We start from the raw sequence: 17,584 nt of genomic DNA on the forward strand, positions 1-17,584 counted from the left end.
TGTAAGATGGAAAGAGGGACAAATGAATTTGGTTCTAAATACGAAACATTTCAGTTGGGGGTTATGGCATCATATTCACATTTTCAGTAGGGCTGTACAGAGAATATTTAACAATTTATATCATTTCTCTCCCCTGATACAGTTAGCACTCCTTGTCCCTATCAGTTGCTTACATGTTCTACAAGTTCCACCTTAAGAAACATTGTAGTAATGCAAAAGAAAAACTACATGTGGCAGTGTCAACATTTCTTGCAGGTCAGGTCCCTATTTAGAAACTAAATTCATGTCTTCATTAGGACAAGCCCTGCTGTGATGTCCGCTAAGCCAGCCTTGCACAAACTTTTTAACACTGAAGTCACCTTTAGGTCTTGGTAAACCAGTGTTAATAATTTCTATATCTACTGCTCACAATACAGCAGCAAGGAAACAGTGTGAATAGTACATTAGGATATATGAAATAATGAATGTTTGTATTCATATTTGACACTCTGGGTAGTTTTCTACAAATTAACTATTTTAAAATGAATAAAAAATGCAGACAGTGAGTTTTGTTAGTCGTCATTAAAGTGCCTTCTTACGTTGCTGGTCAGTGCAGCTCATTCCTTTTCATTGGCTGTCAGTGAAGTTCTTAGAATTTTGTCACAGTCAAAACAAATGCCTCCTTCAAAGTAAAAATGATGACTTACCTGTTCCTTTACCCTTGTTAAATTTCTCTCGCTATTCTAAATACAAAATGCATTTACATACTGTAAGTGTCCAGCAATGCAAAGTGTAATAAATAAAACTTTATTTTATCTGTGCATTGGGAGTTTAAAAAATATTACCATTAGTAGGGACTAAGACAATACATGTTGAAATTTCATGGCATTTTTCTTTTTCTGCTCTGAAATATGGACATTTTTTACCTTTCTTTTAGGAACAGAAAAACATGAAATTCAAAACTTCTATTAACTTTCTATTTTCCACCTCTACCCCATGTAGAACTAGTTTCTGTAAGGAAATCTCCTTATGCCATGGGGATCTACAGCTTGAAAGTAGCCACTGGGAATGCTCTGACTGCTGGCACCTGTAATACTATCTTTATTGTCCTCGTGGGGGTGAATGGAGAAAGTGACAAACATAAACTACCCCGCCACTGGAGCCACTTTTTACCCGGGTCTGTGAGTATCTCCAAAACTTTTGAAAATGTTTGAAATGAGTTGTTTCTATTAGGCTAATGGCATAGGACTCGTGCAAAGTACATTGTGGCATAAGTTGAAATGATCTGCAATTACAATAAATGTTACTCCTTTTCTTCCAAGTAAACCAATATGTAGAGTAAAGTGTTTAAATGTTGCAGATAAGAAAGAAGTAGGTAAAGTAAATCATATAGAATAAAAATCAGAATGTAACGAAGACTAATCCTAACCTATGATGGGGCCATGGAAAGATTCTAATCAAATAGTAAACAAGCTTGCACTCACCTCTTTAGCCACAGGCTTTGTAGTTTTTTTCAATAAGCCTTATCCAAGTAGTTTTCTCTTTAACTCAGTTCCCCTCCTAAAGTTGACACAGGAATACCTGAGGCACAGAATCTAAGTGACCCCCAGTCTTCACCAGCGCACCCTGCAAGGAGTGATGGGACGGTGACCCTAATGGCCACCCGAATACTTTTCTGCAAGGGTAACACCAGGTCTCGGCCCCCAGGCTCTCCCCACCAGGGAGTGACACGGATCAGAAGACTTCCACTTGTGAATGGAAATGAGGCTGGAAAACAGCAATTAAAAGTAGCTGAACTGGCTGAGGTCAGGGCAGGCAAGGTGAGGTCAGCTAACAGGCCGAAGCCAGGGCAGGCAAAGCAAGGTCAGGGCAGGCAGCAGGCAAGGCAAGGTCAGATCAGGTCAGGTAACAGGCCGAGGTCAAACACAGAGAATCCAAACAATGACTAGCTAGCAGAAAACCGACTAGCTAGCAGAGAGGCAGGAAATGCACCAAGGATCCAGCAACCTGAGTCTGGAACTAGGGAGGTTTAAAAAGGCCCAAGAGCCAATGGCAGGAGAGGACTGAACAATCAGTAGATTTGCTGCAGTATCTACTCCAGAATCTCCTTCAGCTGTGCACACCCTCATTTTATGTGCAGGGGATGGTGTAAAATTTACGAATACAGGGATGTAGGTGATGCTGCAGCATGCTGAGCAGATGTGGTAAGAAAAGATCTGGGCTAACATCAAATATTAGAAGACTGGGGAGTCACTGCTTGGAGACATGAGTGGTAGAAGCAACTCTTACGAGTTTAGTATTTTTTAGGTTAAAATTGAAGATGAATTGCTCCGTAATGCATGGGGCTACAAAGATTTAGGAATGGTTTGTCTTTAAACTAATACAACTTATACATTGCAGAATGCCATGCTCAAGTTTTCTGTGTTGTGTTTCTTCCTCCGATGTTGAATGTTCATCTTTTGTGGGCAAAAACAGTATGCTGTGTTCACTTTAGTGCATACAGTTCTCAATAATTTTCTCAAAAGAAAAGAATGTGACAATTTGAGAAAAGTGAGGCAGAAAAATTTGATCATTACAGTTAACTTCTGTCTGTAAAATATTTTTATTGCCAGGTTCTTAGGATTCTGGGGATTGTGTTGGGTTGAGTAGTGATGTCCCTTCACTTGTACTCTGAACCATCTGTACTGACCTGGATTCTCTCTTGGCTATTCAAGGTGGCAGAGTTTGATATTAATGTGAATAAAGATCTTGGAGAGATCCTGCTTATTCGCCTTTCAATGGAGCGCTACTTATGTTTCCCATTGGATGAATGGCTCTGTCAATATGTCCTCGTGACCAGCCCCAATGGTGAGATCTACCGATTCCCATTCTATCAGTGGATATCAAAATTTATGGCTGTGGAAATCCCTGAAGGCAAGGGTAAGATGTAGCTTTCAATGTACTATTTATGTTTTTTACTAAATACTCATATATATGAATACCACTGTGCAGCACTGAATACCAATGCTAACACTCCCTCTAACCCTCATAAACAATCAACTAACTTAAAAAATCCAACATGTAAAACAAAGTTTTACGTTTTTTAGAAAGAACAGAATGTCACAATGTGAGATTTGTAGCATAAATATAAATACATTTTCCAAACAGTGGCCTTATGGGTTGAAAGTCTCTTTTGTTAAATAGTGTGACATGTTTCCTTTACACATAAATACACTGTACAAGTACAAGTAAATTTAAAGCAGTTTGGGGGCATCCCTATTTAATGTACAGCGCTGCATAATATGATGGTGCCATAAATAAACTTTTTATTAATAATAATAATAATAATAATAAAAATTTTAGGGATCAAACCTTTTATGATGTGCAGCCATAAGTTGTGGATAACTCTGACATAGGAGAGGCATTGGGCCTAATTCATCAAGCAAAATCAGACGCTCGCTCGCGCATTCGTATTCGCGAGCTGAAATCGGCAGCCATCGCGCTAGTCAGCAACTGGATGAGATCGTGGCCAGAGCCGCGCAGCACCGGCAGCTTTACACTGGCGAGCTAGCATCAAAAGTCACTGTTCCCCTAAAAAAATCATTCTTTCTAATAGCACAGATATCACCCTTAGCCCTAAAAAAAAATGTTTGCGCTGTTGAAATGTTTAAAACATTTATGTGCGCCAAGAAAAAAGCATATTTTAAAATCACTTACGCTGGATGTGCACAGCGGGACCATGGAGGTAAGGATGTGACAAAATTACGGGGTTAACCATCCTAGCCATTTTTTTTTGCCCGACCTTCGTACGGGCATAACGGCTAGGTGGTTAAAGATTCTAAATTACTGTAGATATGCACAGAACAGAGCAGGTGTGCGCTAATTAATTGCTATGATCTCACAATTGACATCTTAACAGATCCTCCTTAATCGCGCAGCTGAAATCTAATCGCCTTAATTGACGGATTCGCGACCCCTATTGCCCATTTTGTTATGAAGGCAAGCATCCGGCTTGGCAGTGAGATGCGAATGAACGAGCGCATATGACTCCAGCCCGCGGTAAACCGGCTCGATATAACGGCGCGAAATAATGCGCAACCAGCGAGCGTGGATTTCATCGATGAATTCGGCTCATTGTGTAGTGCAAAATTTAATGAATGCTGGTTGATAAGCATAATACACATGGCTTTTTTTAGGACTGAAGCAGGGTAGAATGTCCTCAAGAGCTGGTTGGAAGTATATATGGCACTTTTCTTTTGGGACATGTTTCCACAGGTCCTGATATTTCCAGCAGTTTTGGTGACAATTACATTCAGAGACTTTCCAATAATTTACAAATTTAAGCTATATTTTTGTATAGTTTTTGCAAAAATAAATTTTAGTTAGTTGGGAGCAAGGTTCCCCATGAACCTAAATTTTTGGGTGGTGTTAGTTTAGACATTAGAATGAGTGTGTTGTTTAGGATTGTTTTCTGTGTTAGACTGGGGATTTTTAGATTCTCATGATAATCTGTCCGCAAACCATTCAAAATATTGTGCACCCCCCTGTAGCTGCTAAATATGTTCTTTCCAGAAAAATCAGCGTAAAACAGATCTAAACTCAAAATAAAAAAAACCCACTAACCTTTATTCCCACAGATCCGTTGATCTGTCAGGAGGTTTCTTCGTTTGGGTCCCGCGTTGTCCAGGTATCTGTCTTCAGCCCAGCGCAGAGGATGCACCGGGCGCCGACATCTTCTTTTCTGTTCTTACAGGTTCTTCTTCCTACATCACCCTAATCTCTGCACAGGCACAAGATCGGGTGACATTGATGGGGTAAAAGATTGCCAATCTCAATAACGCATGCGTGAGGTCGGAAATTTTTTTCTTCCATGAAAGAAAGGGCTTCCATGCGCATGTCCGAGATTAGGGCATGTGCATGAGAAGCAGCCAAGAGCCTCCTGGGATGCATGACGTAAGTATCCCAGGAGGCTTTGTGCTCTTAGGGAAAAAAATGTAATTTTTGCTTAAAATAAAAGGGTTGTCTACCATTTTATGTAAAGTAAAAAAAAAATAAGTATGGTGTCTGCATATTCCTTGGGATCAAAGTAGGGGTAGCTGGATGTATGAGTCGTCAGGGGCTACATCTAGTACTTATTCTCGGGGGATTTTCCATTTTAGTGCATTTGTCATAGCAGTTATCTGAATGTACAATATGTTCTGTTTCAGGTGTTATAATAACTGGGAACACTCATTCTGCCCTCAAACACCAAAGACAAATAGAGCTGGAGAAGAACAGAGAAACCTACAAGTGTGTGATGAGTATAGACCTGTTTTTTTTTTTGTAACATTTCTACATATTGAATTCTTTGACTTTACTATATATTTATGATATAGTAATATGCCTGCTGACATTAGTATCAGTTTACTAAAATGCCATTGTTTTTTGATTTTCTTCTTATTACTCTCAGAAAAATGTATTTTTATGAAAAACGCTGAAAAATTGAACTGAATTTTGAACTTTGAACTGATGCTGTGGGCACTTATTTTAAAGAAATGCCAGCTAATTCATTGCAGCAATTTTCACAAATTATAACAAACACCATGACAGGATGTGAAGAGAATCTGGTCAGTTACAGATGCAACATGAAATGAATGTCATGAATTTTGACATTAGAGGGATCTCCCCATTCCTCATGTGTGTCAATTTGATTTTTTTTACATATTACCACAGGTCATCTTGACCTCTATCCTCTTCATCCTCCCAGCAATTTTGGTGACAATATTGAGCACAGAAATTAAGTTGGCTGTTGGCTTTAAAATTGGATCAGCAACCACAAACTTATAGCATTTTGGTGGCATTTTCATTTCATTGCCCATACCTACTTTTAATCTCCTCACTTCTGATTGAGACACATGTATTATATATAAGTCTACTGTACTTATATAATTTCTGTTTTACTTTTTTAATAACTTGCTACACATTTTGAGGTGCTATGATGTTTAGCATGGAGACAAATAATAATTCTGTTTTTGTAGCCTCCACAGTAATGTTAAATATAGCTTTTCGAATGTTACATTTGAGACTTGTAATAACCTTTCCTTTTTTTGTAGGTGGAAGGTTTATGCAGAAGGCGTCCCTAATTGTGTTGATATAGCCAATGATGAAATTGAAAACCTGCCCCCTAATGACCAGTTTTCAATGCTTAAAGGGAGCAAATTTATTTACACCACATGGTCCAGGCATGTACTAAGCATTTGCTGTATACAAATGTCCAAGGAATACATTTAAATATGTCTAGTTGACCTAATCACTTAAACAAAAATAATATGTCCAGCTTGTTTCCAAGAACATTTTATCCAGATACCATATCCCAAACTCTCTATGTGAAACCAAAAACCAGTGGTAAATTCATTGTAACATGGCAGATATTTGCTAAGATGTTGAGCAGAGGCTGTTGACTAATATATTAAGTGATGCTATTGCTCTACTATTGTTTGAAGCTGGTTGATAGTAAATTGATTGTAAACAGTTGAATTGGCTGAGTGCAATAGCCGTATAGTTGTGGAATTTTTTTAAAAGTGTTCTTTTTTGCTGTAGGGTGATTGGTGGATCTGTTTCTGTTGCTCTATATTTGCACTCAATCCTAATTGACTTACTGAGGAAGCAGATATCTTCTGTGAAACACATTAAATAAGAATTGAGATCAATTCATGATTTAATATTCGTGTATTTTAATATTTCTAAATACATTTTGCAATATTTTTGTAGAAATTTTTATATTTCATGTATTATTGACTTTAAATTCCTGTTATGTTTTTTGGTTTCACATAGTTACCCTAATCAAATTGGTTAAGCTCTTCATTGCCTTCTTGGGTCTTAAGGATAAATAAATAACATCCTGAAGAGTTTTCTTGCTCAAACTGAAAAAAAACAAACATTTGTGTGTTTGGGTAACTTGAGTGTAAATGCATTATGGCTTTTTCCCTAAGAGCTTGGAAATTTAAACAATAGCAGACCAACTATACAGTTAATGCAATCGCCAGTGTCCTATCTATTCCACGCAAGAAGTTATTTCTCTTGACTTTCCTTTACATCAACATGCATTATATAAGATTTTGCATGATTAGGTGATTAGCAAAACTTTGGTAATATATATGATCCTGCATTGACAGCAGATACAATAAATTTCCATTGTTTACAGTGGCTTTGAATTTGCACTGAAAGGATTCACATCCAACTCGGATTCATGGCATAAGCTTGAAGACATTAAATTGGCATCCTCCCTTCGAAGAACACACAATTCAGGTGAGTAAAATTCATTCTTGGTTTTTAAATATTCTAAATGAAATTAACTTGTGTACCATGTTTTTTTTGGCCTTTATTTTAAGAACAACCCAAACCATTAGTGCAAGAAGTCTTTTTTCACCAAATTTTACACCAAATAAACACTATTTACTGCCCTTGTGGTGACAGGAGTTAAAATTTCTTTGACAGATTCAGATGTAAAATGGAGTCTGGTAGATAATAGAACATTCAAGAGGTGTCACAACGCAATGCAATATTTTGAGTTCAACATTAAACACCTAGTAGAAAAATCAATAACCGATCTTACAACATTTGGCTCACCTTGTTTAAATATGTTTTTTGGCCTTTCAACCCTGCTGTTAGTGTTTAAGAGGTGTTAAAATGTATGTTTAAAATATAAATTTGTAAAATATACATTTTCTTTTTGATAAGAGTGGAAAAAAAGTTATATTTAAATAAGTATATAGATGTATCTGTTGTATCTGAATGTGTGCTATAATATTGAATAATCTAGCAAATTTACTATATTTATCTATTTTCAGATATAGTGAGTGAGATATGGAAGGAGGATTGTTTTTTTGGCAGCCAATATTTGAATGGAATCAACCCCACACTGATCAGGAAATGTTTCAAGATCCCAGAGAACTTTCCCGTTGATGAACACATGGTGGCTTCTTCTTTGGGGACTTCAACAAACCTAAACAAAGAACTTCAGGTTATTTCTTGCTAGTTAATCTTAACCCTAACAAATGTATTATTCAAACTTGATGGTTTGGTCTTGTAGTTGGGAGAGGGAAGTTATTTTCATTTGTGTCTGACTAGCTTTAAAGCTACATTTGCAGCTAAAACACAATTTCCCATAACTGCATTCTGCAGGATGGAAACATTTACCTGGCAGACTATGAAATTCTTGATAAAATGACTTCAACTAACATCATAAATGGAAAGCCTCAATACATCGCTGCTCCTTTATGTCTACTGTGGAAAAATCCTCTGGATCAGCTTGTACCAATTGCTATCCAGGTACTTTTAGAATTTTCAACAATTTCTAATATCAGAAAAATGCTTGGCTTTAGTTTATATTGTTACAGCCATATTGCAGAATTGTTGCATTAATTAAAGACTTGTTACAGTCACAAATAAACTTACATTAATGAACTGACATGATCAATAATGTATTCCAGTTATCTCGGACTCCTGGAGATGATGCTCCAGTCTTCCTGCCCACCGACTCTGAAAATGATTGGTTACTGGCCAAGATCTGGGTGCGTAATGCTGACTATCAGGTACATGAACTTGATGCTCACTTTCTGCGCACCCATCTTTTAGCTGAGGTCTTCACCATTGCAACCTTCAGGCAACTTCCAATGGGGCACCCAGTGTATAAGGTTAGTAAAAACTCTCAAATTAATTGTTTCTGGTAACTGTACGTTTGGTGTACATTAATAGCTCTGCAGTGAAATTACCACTGTTTTTACTGTACTCTTATTTAGTTGTTTACTATAGTCAAGATCAACAGCCAAGCAAAAAATTACTTTTTATGTGTAACATTTAAAGGCATACCTAATGCTGAGCTTAGACATTGTAGATATATTTGTCCCTAAAGTCTTCAGAAATAGATTTTGAATCCTCTGAATGGATAAATGCTAAAAATATTAAATGTCAGACTTCAGCCAATAAAATTTTTATTTTTTACGAGGACATCCTATGAAATTATTGTGGTGCAAATACTATTCCATGAAAACATAAAATAAAAGCCACTTTTGATTCAAATTATTTTTTTCTTTCAAGCTTATTATCCCACATTTTCGCTACACATTGGGAATAAACGTCCTTGCTAGGAAGCATCTTGTTGGACCTGAAGGCTACTTTGATCAGGTAAGAGCTAAGATACTAAGGTAAATTATCATCTTACAAGGGATAACTCTTGGTGGCTTGGTAAATGTAGTGAAAATTCACTTTGCAGGAATACCCAGACACATATAAAGAAATATAAAACCTGGATTTTTCTTTGCACACAATGGTTTGTTGGATGGATAAAGTCAACAGAGCTTTATCTCATTTATTAAGTAAGTAATGAAACCTTTGCAGGGGGATAATTCAGTGTGTTATGTGAACAGCCATCATTCCTTTAGTAAATCAACCCTACTGTGTTGTGATAAAAAAAGAACATTAATACATTTGATTTCTGATTTTCTGGGCAAAATAAAAAAGTATCCAGAACATCTGTGCAATACATGCACATTTCCCCTCATATAAAAACATATATCACTGAAACTTGGCTTTCCTCCTCAGACTCTGCCTCTGCTGCTCTCTCCTATGGAGGCCTGAACTTTACACATACCCCTAGACATGACAACAGAGTAGGGGTGGTGTGGGTGTCATTCTCTCACCTAACCGTACATACAGGGTCCTCCCTACCCCTCCCTCTCCTATTTTCACCTCTTTTGAAGTCCACTCCATTTGTCTTTTCCGCCCCCTACCCTTCATTGTTGCTGTTGTCTACCGTCCCCCACCCTTCATTGTTGCTGTTGTCTACCGTCCCCCCTGGACCAGATAACTTTGCCTCTTGGCTCCCACACATTCTTTCCCATGACCTGCCCACCCTCAACCTCGGTGACTTTAATGATGCAGTGGTTAAGCCCAACCATCCTTCCTCAGCCAAACTGCTCTCTATTACCTCCTCCTTTGGACTCACACAGAACATAAACGGCCCCACACACATCACCAGACATACTTTAGACCTGGTATTTTCCAACTCACCTCCCCTCCCTGACAACTCACCTTTTCCCCTTTTTTATCACAACCTTATCACCTTACACCTATCTAACTCTTGACCCCCTTTGCCACATCCAAGACCTGGTCAGCGGCAGAGAGATATACATAACCTTTACCACAACCTTAAACTTCTTAAACTGCCTTACTGCCCCTACCCCACCCTCTATAAAATAAAATCTCCAAATAAAGTTGCCACTCAGTTCAACCACACTCTTTCTCAGGCTCTGGATAATGTTGCCCCTGCCATCTTCTGCTACCCCCGACCCTGGCGCAACAATCACACCAAACATCTACAAAAGACTGTTCGTGCCAGCTGAGCGCAACTGGAGGAAATTTGGCCTCAGCGCTGACTTCATGGACTACAAAACCAGACTATAACTAACTGTCACCAAGCAAAGTTATTTCTCCGTTGTCATTTCCTCTCAAGCTTCCAACCCACGGAGCCTCTTCTCAACAATTGACTCTCTCGTAAACCCCACACCTGCTCCCCCCACAACAAACCTCTGCCCAAGACATTGCCACCTACTTTAGAGATAAAATAGACAAAATCAGACATGATGTCTCTGTTCATCCAGCCACTCCAACCATAGCCACCCCTTCCACCTGTAAATCATCACTGGCCTCCCTTAGCCCTGTTACTGTGGATGAAGTCTCCGCTCTTCTTTCATCGTCTCCATCTACTACCTGTCCGCTTGACTTAATTTCCTCTGATCTACTCCGTGCCCATTCCTCCACCCTGGCCCCTGCCCTAACCAAACTATTCAAACCCTCCCTTTCTACTGGTATCTACCCCTCCACTTTCAAACATTCCATTATTCTCCCTATCCTGAAGAAAACCCTGGTTAGACCCCTCCATACCTTCTAACTTCTGTCCTATCTCCCTTCTCCCATATGTTTCCAAACTTCTTGAGTGCCTTAGAATACCTCAGAAGGGCAAAAGACAGCTTTTTGAGGCGAACTTTAACTGATAAAAAAATACTTTATTGTATTTATTTTATTTTGCCTACTTGCCTAAGTGTTTTGCCTACTTGCTTCCTCAGGAGATATATAGAGACTTACATTGGCTGTGTTATAATAAACATGACAGTATTAGCTGTCATTTAGAATATAACCCATGTAGAACAAATGAATATCCCAAAAAATATAAAAAAATATCACCATCACATTATATTATGATCATGCGCTTTATACACTTAGTTTTATATAATTGCTGATCAATTAGATTGTCAAATTGATTTATATTGTTATATATTTGGATATTGTACTGTATACCAAAAATTAATAATAAATTCAATAATTAGATTATATTGTGTTTTATATGTATGTAATAACCATTTTAAATTCCATACATTTTTAAAAGGAAAAAACTTACTTGTTGGTTGAGAAATCAAACATGAAGAAGAAAACACTGAAACTTAAGTGTAGCGTTGAGCGCTGACTGCGTGGAAGATTTAATCTGACCTGTATAGATGATTGGGTTAAATGGTGGCACTCAAACCTATAAATTCAATATTGAATAATGGGAATAAACCTACTTAATGTATTGCTTGATGTAGCAATCCTTAGTTATTGAACCATTCACAATCTCTAACCTAATGATTTTATGTGTTAGATTCCAAATATATGGATCTTGAAAACATATATGCATAGATATGACATTAACCTACATCTCAGACAGTTCCTATAGGTTTAACATAGTTATATGGTGACTTACTTATCTTGGAGGCCATTAGCATTCAGGTTTGGAGGGTTGTGAAACTTTTTTGCGATGGTTGGACAGTAAATTATATATCTAGGGGAGAGAAGATAGTAATCAAAGTGTAATTGATTTTCTTAAAGTGTACTGAATTTCTAAATTTCAACTGTACTGAATTTCAGTTATATCAAACTAAGTGTATTAAGCACACAATCATAATATAATGTGATGGTTTTTTTATACATTTTTTTGAATATCCATTTGTTCTACATAGGTTATATTATAAATGGCTAATATGATACAGTTATGTTTATTATAACACAGCCAATGTGAGTCTCTATTTATCTTCTGAGGAAGCAAGTAGGCAAAACGCGTTGGGCTAGAGACAAACACTTGGAATAACAGTAAATCGACATGTAAAGTGGGCCTCATGATATATTGTGCCAAATGATATATTGTAACGAGCCAAAACAATGTGCATGTTATATGCTTATTATCCCTATTTAATGTACAGCGCTGCGTAATATGTTGGCGCTATATAAATCCTGTGTAATAATAATAATAATAATATGCTTACATTGAGTTTTTAAAGTTTGCCTCAACAAGCCGTCTTTTGGCCTTCTAAATTAATATATTTATGAAATTAGGTATGGAAAACAAGTTGTTATAGAAAAAAACATAAATTCCCCCTTTTGGATTCTTTCTGTTTTCTTGAGCACCTTGTCTACAAAAGACCCACCAATTACCTGAGCACCAACTCTCTCCTTGACCCTCTCCAGTCTGGTTTTAGAGCTGCCCACTAAACTGAAACAGCCCTTACTAAAGTGGCCAATGACCTCATCAGAGCTAAGTCTCAAGGCAACTTTTCCCTGCTCCTTCTCCTTGATCTTTCCTCTGCTTTTGACACTGTTGATCACCCCCTTCTAAAACAAATCATGCGCTCCATTGGTATCAGTGACACTGCTCTCTCTTGGTTTGCTTCCTATCTGTCTGACTGCTCCTTTCAATTTTCTTTCAATGGTAATTCCTCCTCACCCACTCTCCTCCTTGTTGATGTTCCCCAAGGGTCAGTCCTTGGATGGTTCTCTTTTCTCTGTACACCTCCTCTCTCGGTAGTCTCATAACCTCCTTTGGCTCTCAGTACCATCTGTATGCTGATGACACTCAAATCTATCTGTCCACCCCTGACTTGTCTCCCCTAGTCCTGGATAAGGTCTCATGCTGCCTGTCAGCCATCTCATCATGGATGTCCATTTCACCTTAGAATCAAATTCAAGCTCCTGTGCTTTGCCTTCAAATCTCTCCACAGTTCTTGTCCCACTTTACTTTCTGACCTGGTAAAAAATACTCCCCTAGCCGCTCTCTTCACTCCTCCAATGACCTACTACTGACTTCTTTACTCATAACCTCATCACACGCACGGCTACAAGACTTTTTCTTGAACTGCCCCAAATCCCAGGAATGGTCTTCCTTATCCTAATCGGCTTGCTCCTACTTTCTGTTTATTTTAAAGAGCACTCAAAACCTAATATTTCGAACCTGCCTACCCATCTTCTTCTGTCTTTTGAACCCCTCCCTACTTCCCACCACTCCATATCTCCCCTTCTTATTGTAAGATTGTAGGCTCTTCAGGGCAGGGTCCTCTCCTCATGTGTCACTGTCTGTATTCAATGCGTCTGTCATTTGCAACCCCTAATATATGTTGGCGCTATATATATCCTGTTTATTAATAGTAATAATATTATTATATCCCTAAAACACAGACAGATGAGAAATTTTGTAAACTCCTAGATCACTAGTTTTTTGGTAGGATTAACATGATTTTTCATTTTCTTGCAGTATTGTTTAGGGGTAAATGTGGAAATATGCATGTATGAGATCTTCATATATACAAGATTTGATACTTGAACCTAAAGGCCAAAACTACTGGCCTGTAAGTTATCTGCATTTTGGCACTGCCTTGGACATATGTGCGCAAACCTCCGCTCATCAACCCCATTCACCAACCCACAGCTGTCTCAGTATAGACAAAAAAAAGCAAAGTATAAAAATCGTACGTGTTTTGTTTACCCTACTGCTCTAGGAAAAACTCGATGACCTGTACCTTCTCTATCCCATATCCAGGCTGTGGTGGTTGGTAATGGGGGAATACCAATACTACTGAAGAATGCCATGGAAAGGGTGACCTATAGTAGCCTCTGTATACCTGATAACATTAAAAGCAGAAATATGGAGTCCATACCCAATTATCTGTACAGGGATGATGGCATGAAGATCTGGTCTGCTGTGGAGAGGTAGAGATCCTCTATATTTGTACCAAAATAATAATAAAATAAATATTGCTAAAGGGAACATCCTTCAATCGTGATTTGTTTTTTCATTTTAGCTTTGTTTGTAACATTGTGAACCACTATTACACTAGGGATGAGATGGTTAGTGAAGACCCCGAACTTCAGGCATGGGTTGCTGAAATCTTTAGAGAAGGATTCCTGCAAAATAAGTCTTCAGGTATGTCTATAAAAACTTTTAAGGCTGCATACACACATGCAATAATTATTGTTGGAAACGAACAACTAACGGCCGATTGTCCGATAATCGTTAACGAAAAAAGAGCACAATGACAGGCCAACAACACCGATGAACGAAGAGTGTCTGGATCTGATTGGGCGAAGTTCGTTCGCAATCTATTGTGTGTACAGTCATTCAGTGATCGTGGATGTTTCTGCAGTACACTTTCTCCTTTACATGTCACTTCCTGCATCGTTCAAACGATCGTAACTAGCGTGTGTACATTAATGCTGGATTATGTTTGAACGATCGTATCGTTACAGCATGTACAGAATTGTGCACAATACGATCGTTCAAAATAATTATGAATAATTGTTGATCTGTCGTTAGTTGTTTGTTTTCTAATGACAATTATTGCAGGTGTGTATCTAGCCTAAGCGTGAATCTTATTACTGGGAATAAGGTAATGTGCATGGGTTTGGTTTGCAAAGTGTCTTGAGTATCTTGTTTTCTGAACTTCTGAATTCTATTGAAGTCTGTGGGAGGCATTTTTTTTATTCACCCTTGTCTATGCTTAGTGGGGCACTGGCATAAAGGACACATACTAGTGCCAAAATTTCAAAAAGTTTAAAAATTTCAAAAATTAGTTAAAAAGAACAATATCTCTCCCTGGAAAGAATGCTTTGTTTTCCATCCTTCAAATTATTTTGCTCTTGGGAATCAGGGGAATAGGTAAAAATGCAATGCATTATGTTTTGTTCCTTATTTCTAGTAGAAGGCCTGCAAACTTTTTTTGCCAAAAAATTCATGAATCGTGATACCAACCGTGAACCAAGAAATGCAGATTTGTACTTGGAGAATAGGGGCTGTGTACACTGGAAAGTAGAAGCTTAGTGCATTTGTTCTTGCAGTATATTAACTGCAGGCAAGGGCTGTTATTTCCTAACTGGTCTCATGATTTCCCAACCACTTTCCTTTACCATCATGAAAAAAATGTACATATATAAAAGTACATACCTCTTTACTTTGTACAGACTGGATACAATGCTAGTAGCCACACAATTTGTATAGTTTACATGTTGTCTTACCCAAAACTGCCACTGACAAACACCAACCATGAGAAGTTGCCCATTGTATTCCATACATTCAAACACTTTGATAATGGTTGTTTACTACATTACATTACTCTCTTATTGGTTATTTACCATACCAACATACCAATATAAACTTTAGTTGTGAGCCAATTGGCATAAGCCCCAAACCTATTGAAAATGAGCATCCATAAACATCATACACAAGGGCCAATGATCTAATTTTTGGTTGCCAAGAAAGATATTTGTGCTTTGCAATGTCATGCCATGCAAATGGGATGCCACAGGGTACCTTTTAATCAGCATACCCTGCTTAAGGCTGCTAAAAATATCAACTTTTTTATTTATTGCCTGCTGGTAATTTTTGCAACTAATGATAATATTAACTTCACTTAACCTTGAGCTGATCAATGAAACAGAGTCTCCACAGTCCTTGTCAGGCACCATTAGGAAGATCATTATTTTACAAATGTATTCATCTTTAAATAAAAATTTAAAGATCGAGTCCGCAGGATTCAAAATTATGAATTTAGTGGTCCCTGAGGTCTAAAATGTTGGCGACCGCTGCTTTAAACTGACCTCAGCTAAGGCTTATAATACAAGAGAAAAGTTCTTTTAATTTAACTCCCATTTAAACAATGTTTTTTGGGGGTTATGTTGCTGTTGTGTCCAATCTAAAGAAATAAAAAAGTCAACATACTGACCAAAACATGCTTTGCCAGCCTACATTGTTACTGTTTGTGGTCCCACAAATTACCTCTACTGGTTACATAAAACCATGAGCAGGATTAAGGACCCCACAAAGCTGTAAATTAAAATATGGTAATGAATTATAGGTTTAAGAAATGCTTTGGTAAAACGTTATTTTTTTGTAACAGGAGTCCCATCTTGCTTAGAGTCCAAGGCCTCGCTGATCAAGTATCTGACTATGATGATCTTCACATGTTCTGCTCAGCATTCAGCTGTCAATAATGGTCAGGTAAGTGTCATGATACCAATACTTGTTGGGTATGTTAATTTCCCTTTCATGAAAAGAACTTCAGACACCTAGCCAGATAAAAGTATTGCGACAATTTTCTAGCCATAAGAAAGTTCTTTGGTTTATACATATCTGCATAACCTTACCATTGTGCTTCGGTCATGTTTAAATTTATATCTGCTTATAAACATTATCCTTCTCCTTTCTAGCTGCAGAACTGACTAACGAATAGGTGAAACAGCCATCAGTTAGTCATATAAAGTGTATCTAAACTCTAAACAAAAATTAAATATGTTGCAGCTTTTAAGCCTTTAGACATGGTTGCTTTAATAATTTTCTTTTTAAGTCTTTTTGTTTTCACTTAGTGATAGCTTGTGCTCCCTGGATTTAGCAAATGTTTATTATTCATTTTAGCTATCACACCAATACAATTTCTACATTTGTACTATGGGCCTATTTTTTAGGCCATGCTTCAAGGGGGCCAGATAACTACTTTAAGATGGAATTGTCAGCAATTCCAGCCTCTGTTTGTTGCCAATGTTTCTCTGTAAGTGTCACTGGACTATATGATAATTTAAAAAAAAATGTTTATTAAAAGTACAAACTACAGAAAAATACCAAAACAAAACCCCTTCCCCCAACAACTTATCTCTGTTAGGAAGCAAAAAAATACAGATGCACCTAAAATTCATGCAGAGAATTTATTTTTCATTACATGTTTGAGCATCTCTTTTGTTTTCTTGGAAGTTTGACTACTATTCTTGGATGCCCAATGGTCCCACCTCCATGAACAGTCCCCCACCCAAAGCTAAATGTGTCACTACAATGGATGCTATTCTGAAGGCATTACCAGATGTGAACACTACAGCTCGTGGCATAATCGCTGTGTGGGTGATCAGCAAGGAGACCTTGGATAGGGTGAGTACCAGTAAACAGCAAAACACACATCATATGAGATTTGTAACTTTATATTATGCAATAAAAACATATGTGCTTTTGAGTACAATCAATCTCCACAGATTGGCATACTTGTTATTTAAGCAGTTGCATTGTACTGAAAAGGTCTCCATTTTTACAGAGATGTCTAGGAAACTATCCTGATGTACGATTTACAGAAAACACAATACAGAAGTTCATTAAAGAATTCCAAGATAGACTGGCTGAGATCTCTACAGTCATACGGAAGAGGAACAGGGCCATGCGCCTGCCATATGATTTCTTGGACCCAAGTATGATAGAGAACAGTGTCTCCATCTGATGCTCATACTGGTGATCTTCTGGCTGTAT

General features: G+C 37.7%; 1 protein-coding gene across 1 annotated transcript; it reads left to right on the top strand.

The window, feature by feature from the left end:
• The first annotated feature begins 1,013 nt into the window (after positions 1–1,013).
• LOC140344783 (hydroperoxide isomerase ALOXE3-like) lies at positions 1,014–17,584 on the top strand. The gene is made up of 14 exons (XM_072431991.1): positions 1,014–1,160; positions 2,694–2,898; positions 5,166–5,247; positions 6,051–6,179; positions 7,142–7,245; positions 7,788–7,960; positions 8,122–8,268; positions 8,430–8,633; positions 9,037–9,123; positions 13,844–14,013; positions 14,106–14,227; positions 16,197–16,297; positions 17,045–17,215; positions 17,376–17,584. Exons 1-14 carry the CDS (start codon positions 1,014–1,016, stop codon positions 17,553–17,555), a joined length of 2,022 nt encoding a protein of 673 aa, XP_072288092.1. The 3' UTR covers positions 17,556–17,584.

The sequence above is a fragment of the Pyxicephalus adspersus genome, unplaced genomic scaffold (genome assembly GCF_032062135.1).
Source record: "Pyxicephalus adspersus unplaced genomic scaffold, UCB_Pads_2.0 Sca11, whole genome shotgun sequence".
In the NCBI taxonomy this organism is placed as follows: Eukaryota; Metazoa; Chordata; class Amphibia; order Anura; family Pyxicephalidae; genus Pyxicephalus; species Pyxicephalus adspersus.

What these genes read in the sequence shown, in the direction of transcription:
- LOC140344783 (XM_072431991.1), top strand. Translation starts at nt 1,014, where the DNA reads ATGGGGATCTACAGCTTGAAAGTAGCCACTGGGAATGCTCTGACTGCT. An exon ending in GCCACTTTTTACCCGGGTCT is followed by an intron (nt 1,161 to 2,693) that starts GTGAGTATCTCC and finishes TGGCTATTCAAG; the next exon opens with GTGGCAGAGTTTGATATTAA. An exon ending in CCTGCAAAATAAGTCTTCAG is followed by an intron (nt 14,228 to 16,196) that starts GTATGTCTATAA and finishes TTTTTGTAACAG; the next exon opens with GAGTCCCATCTTGCTTAGAG.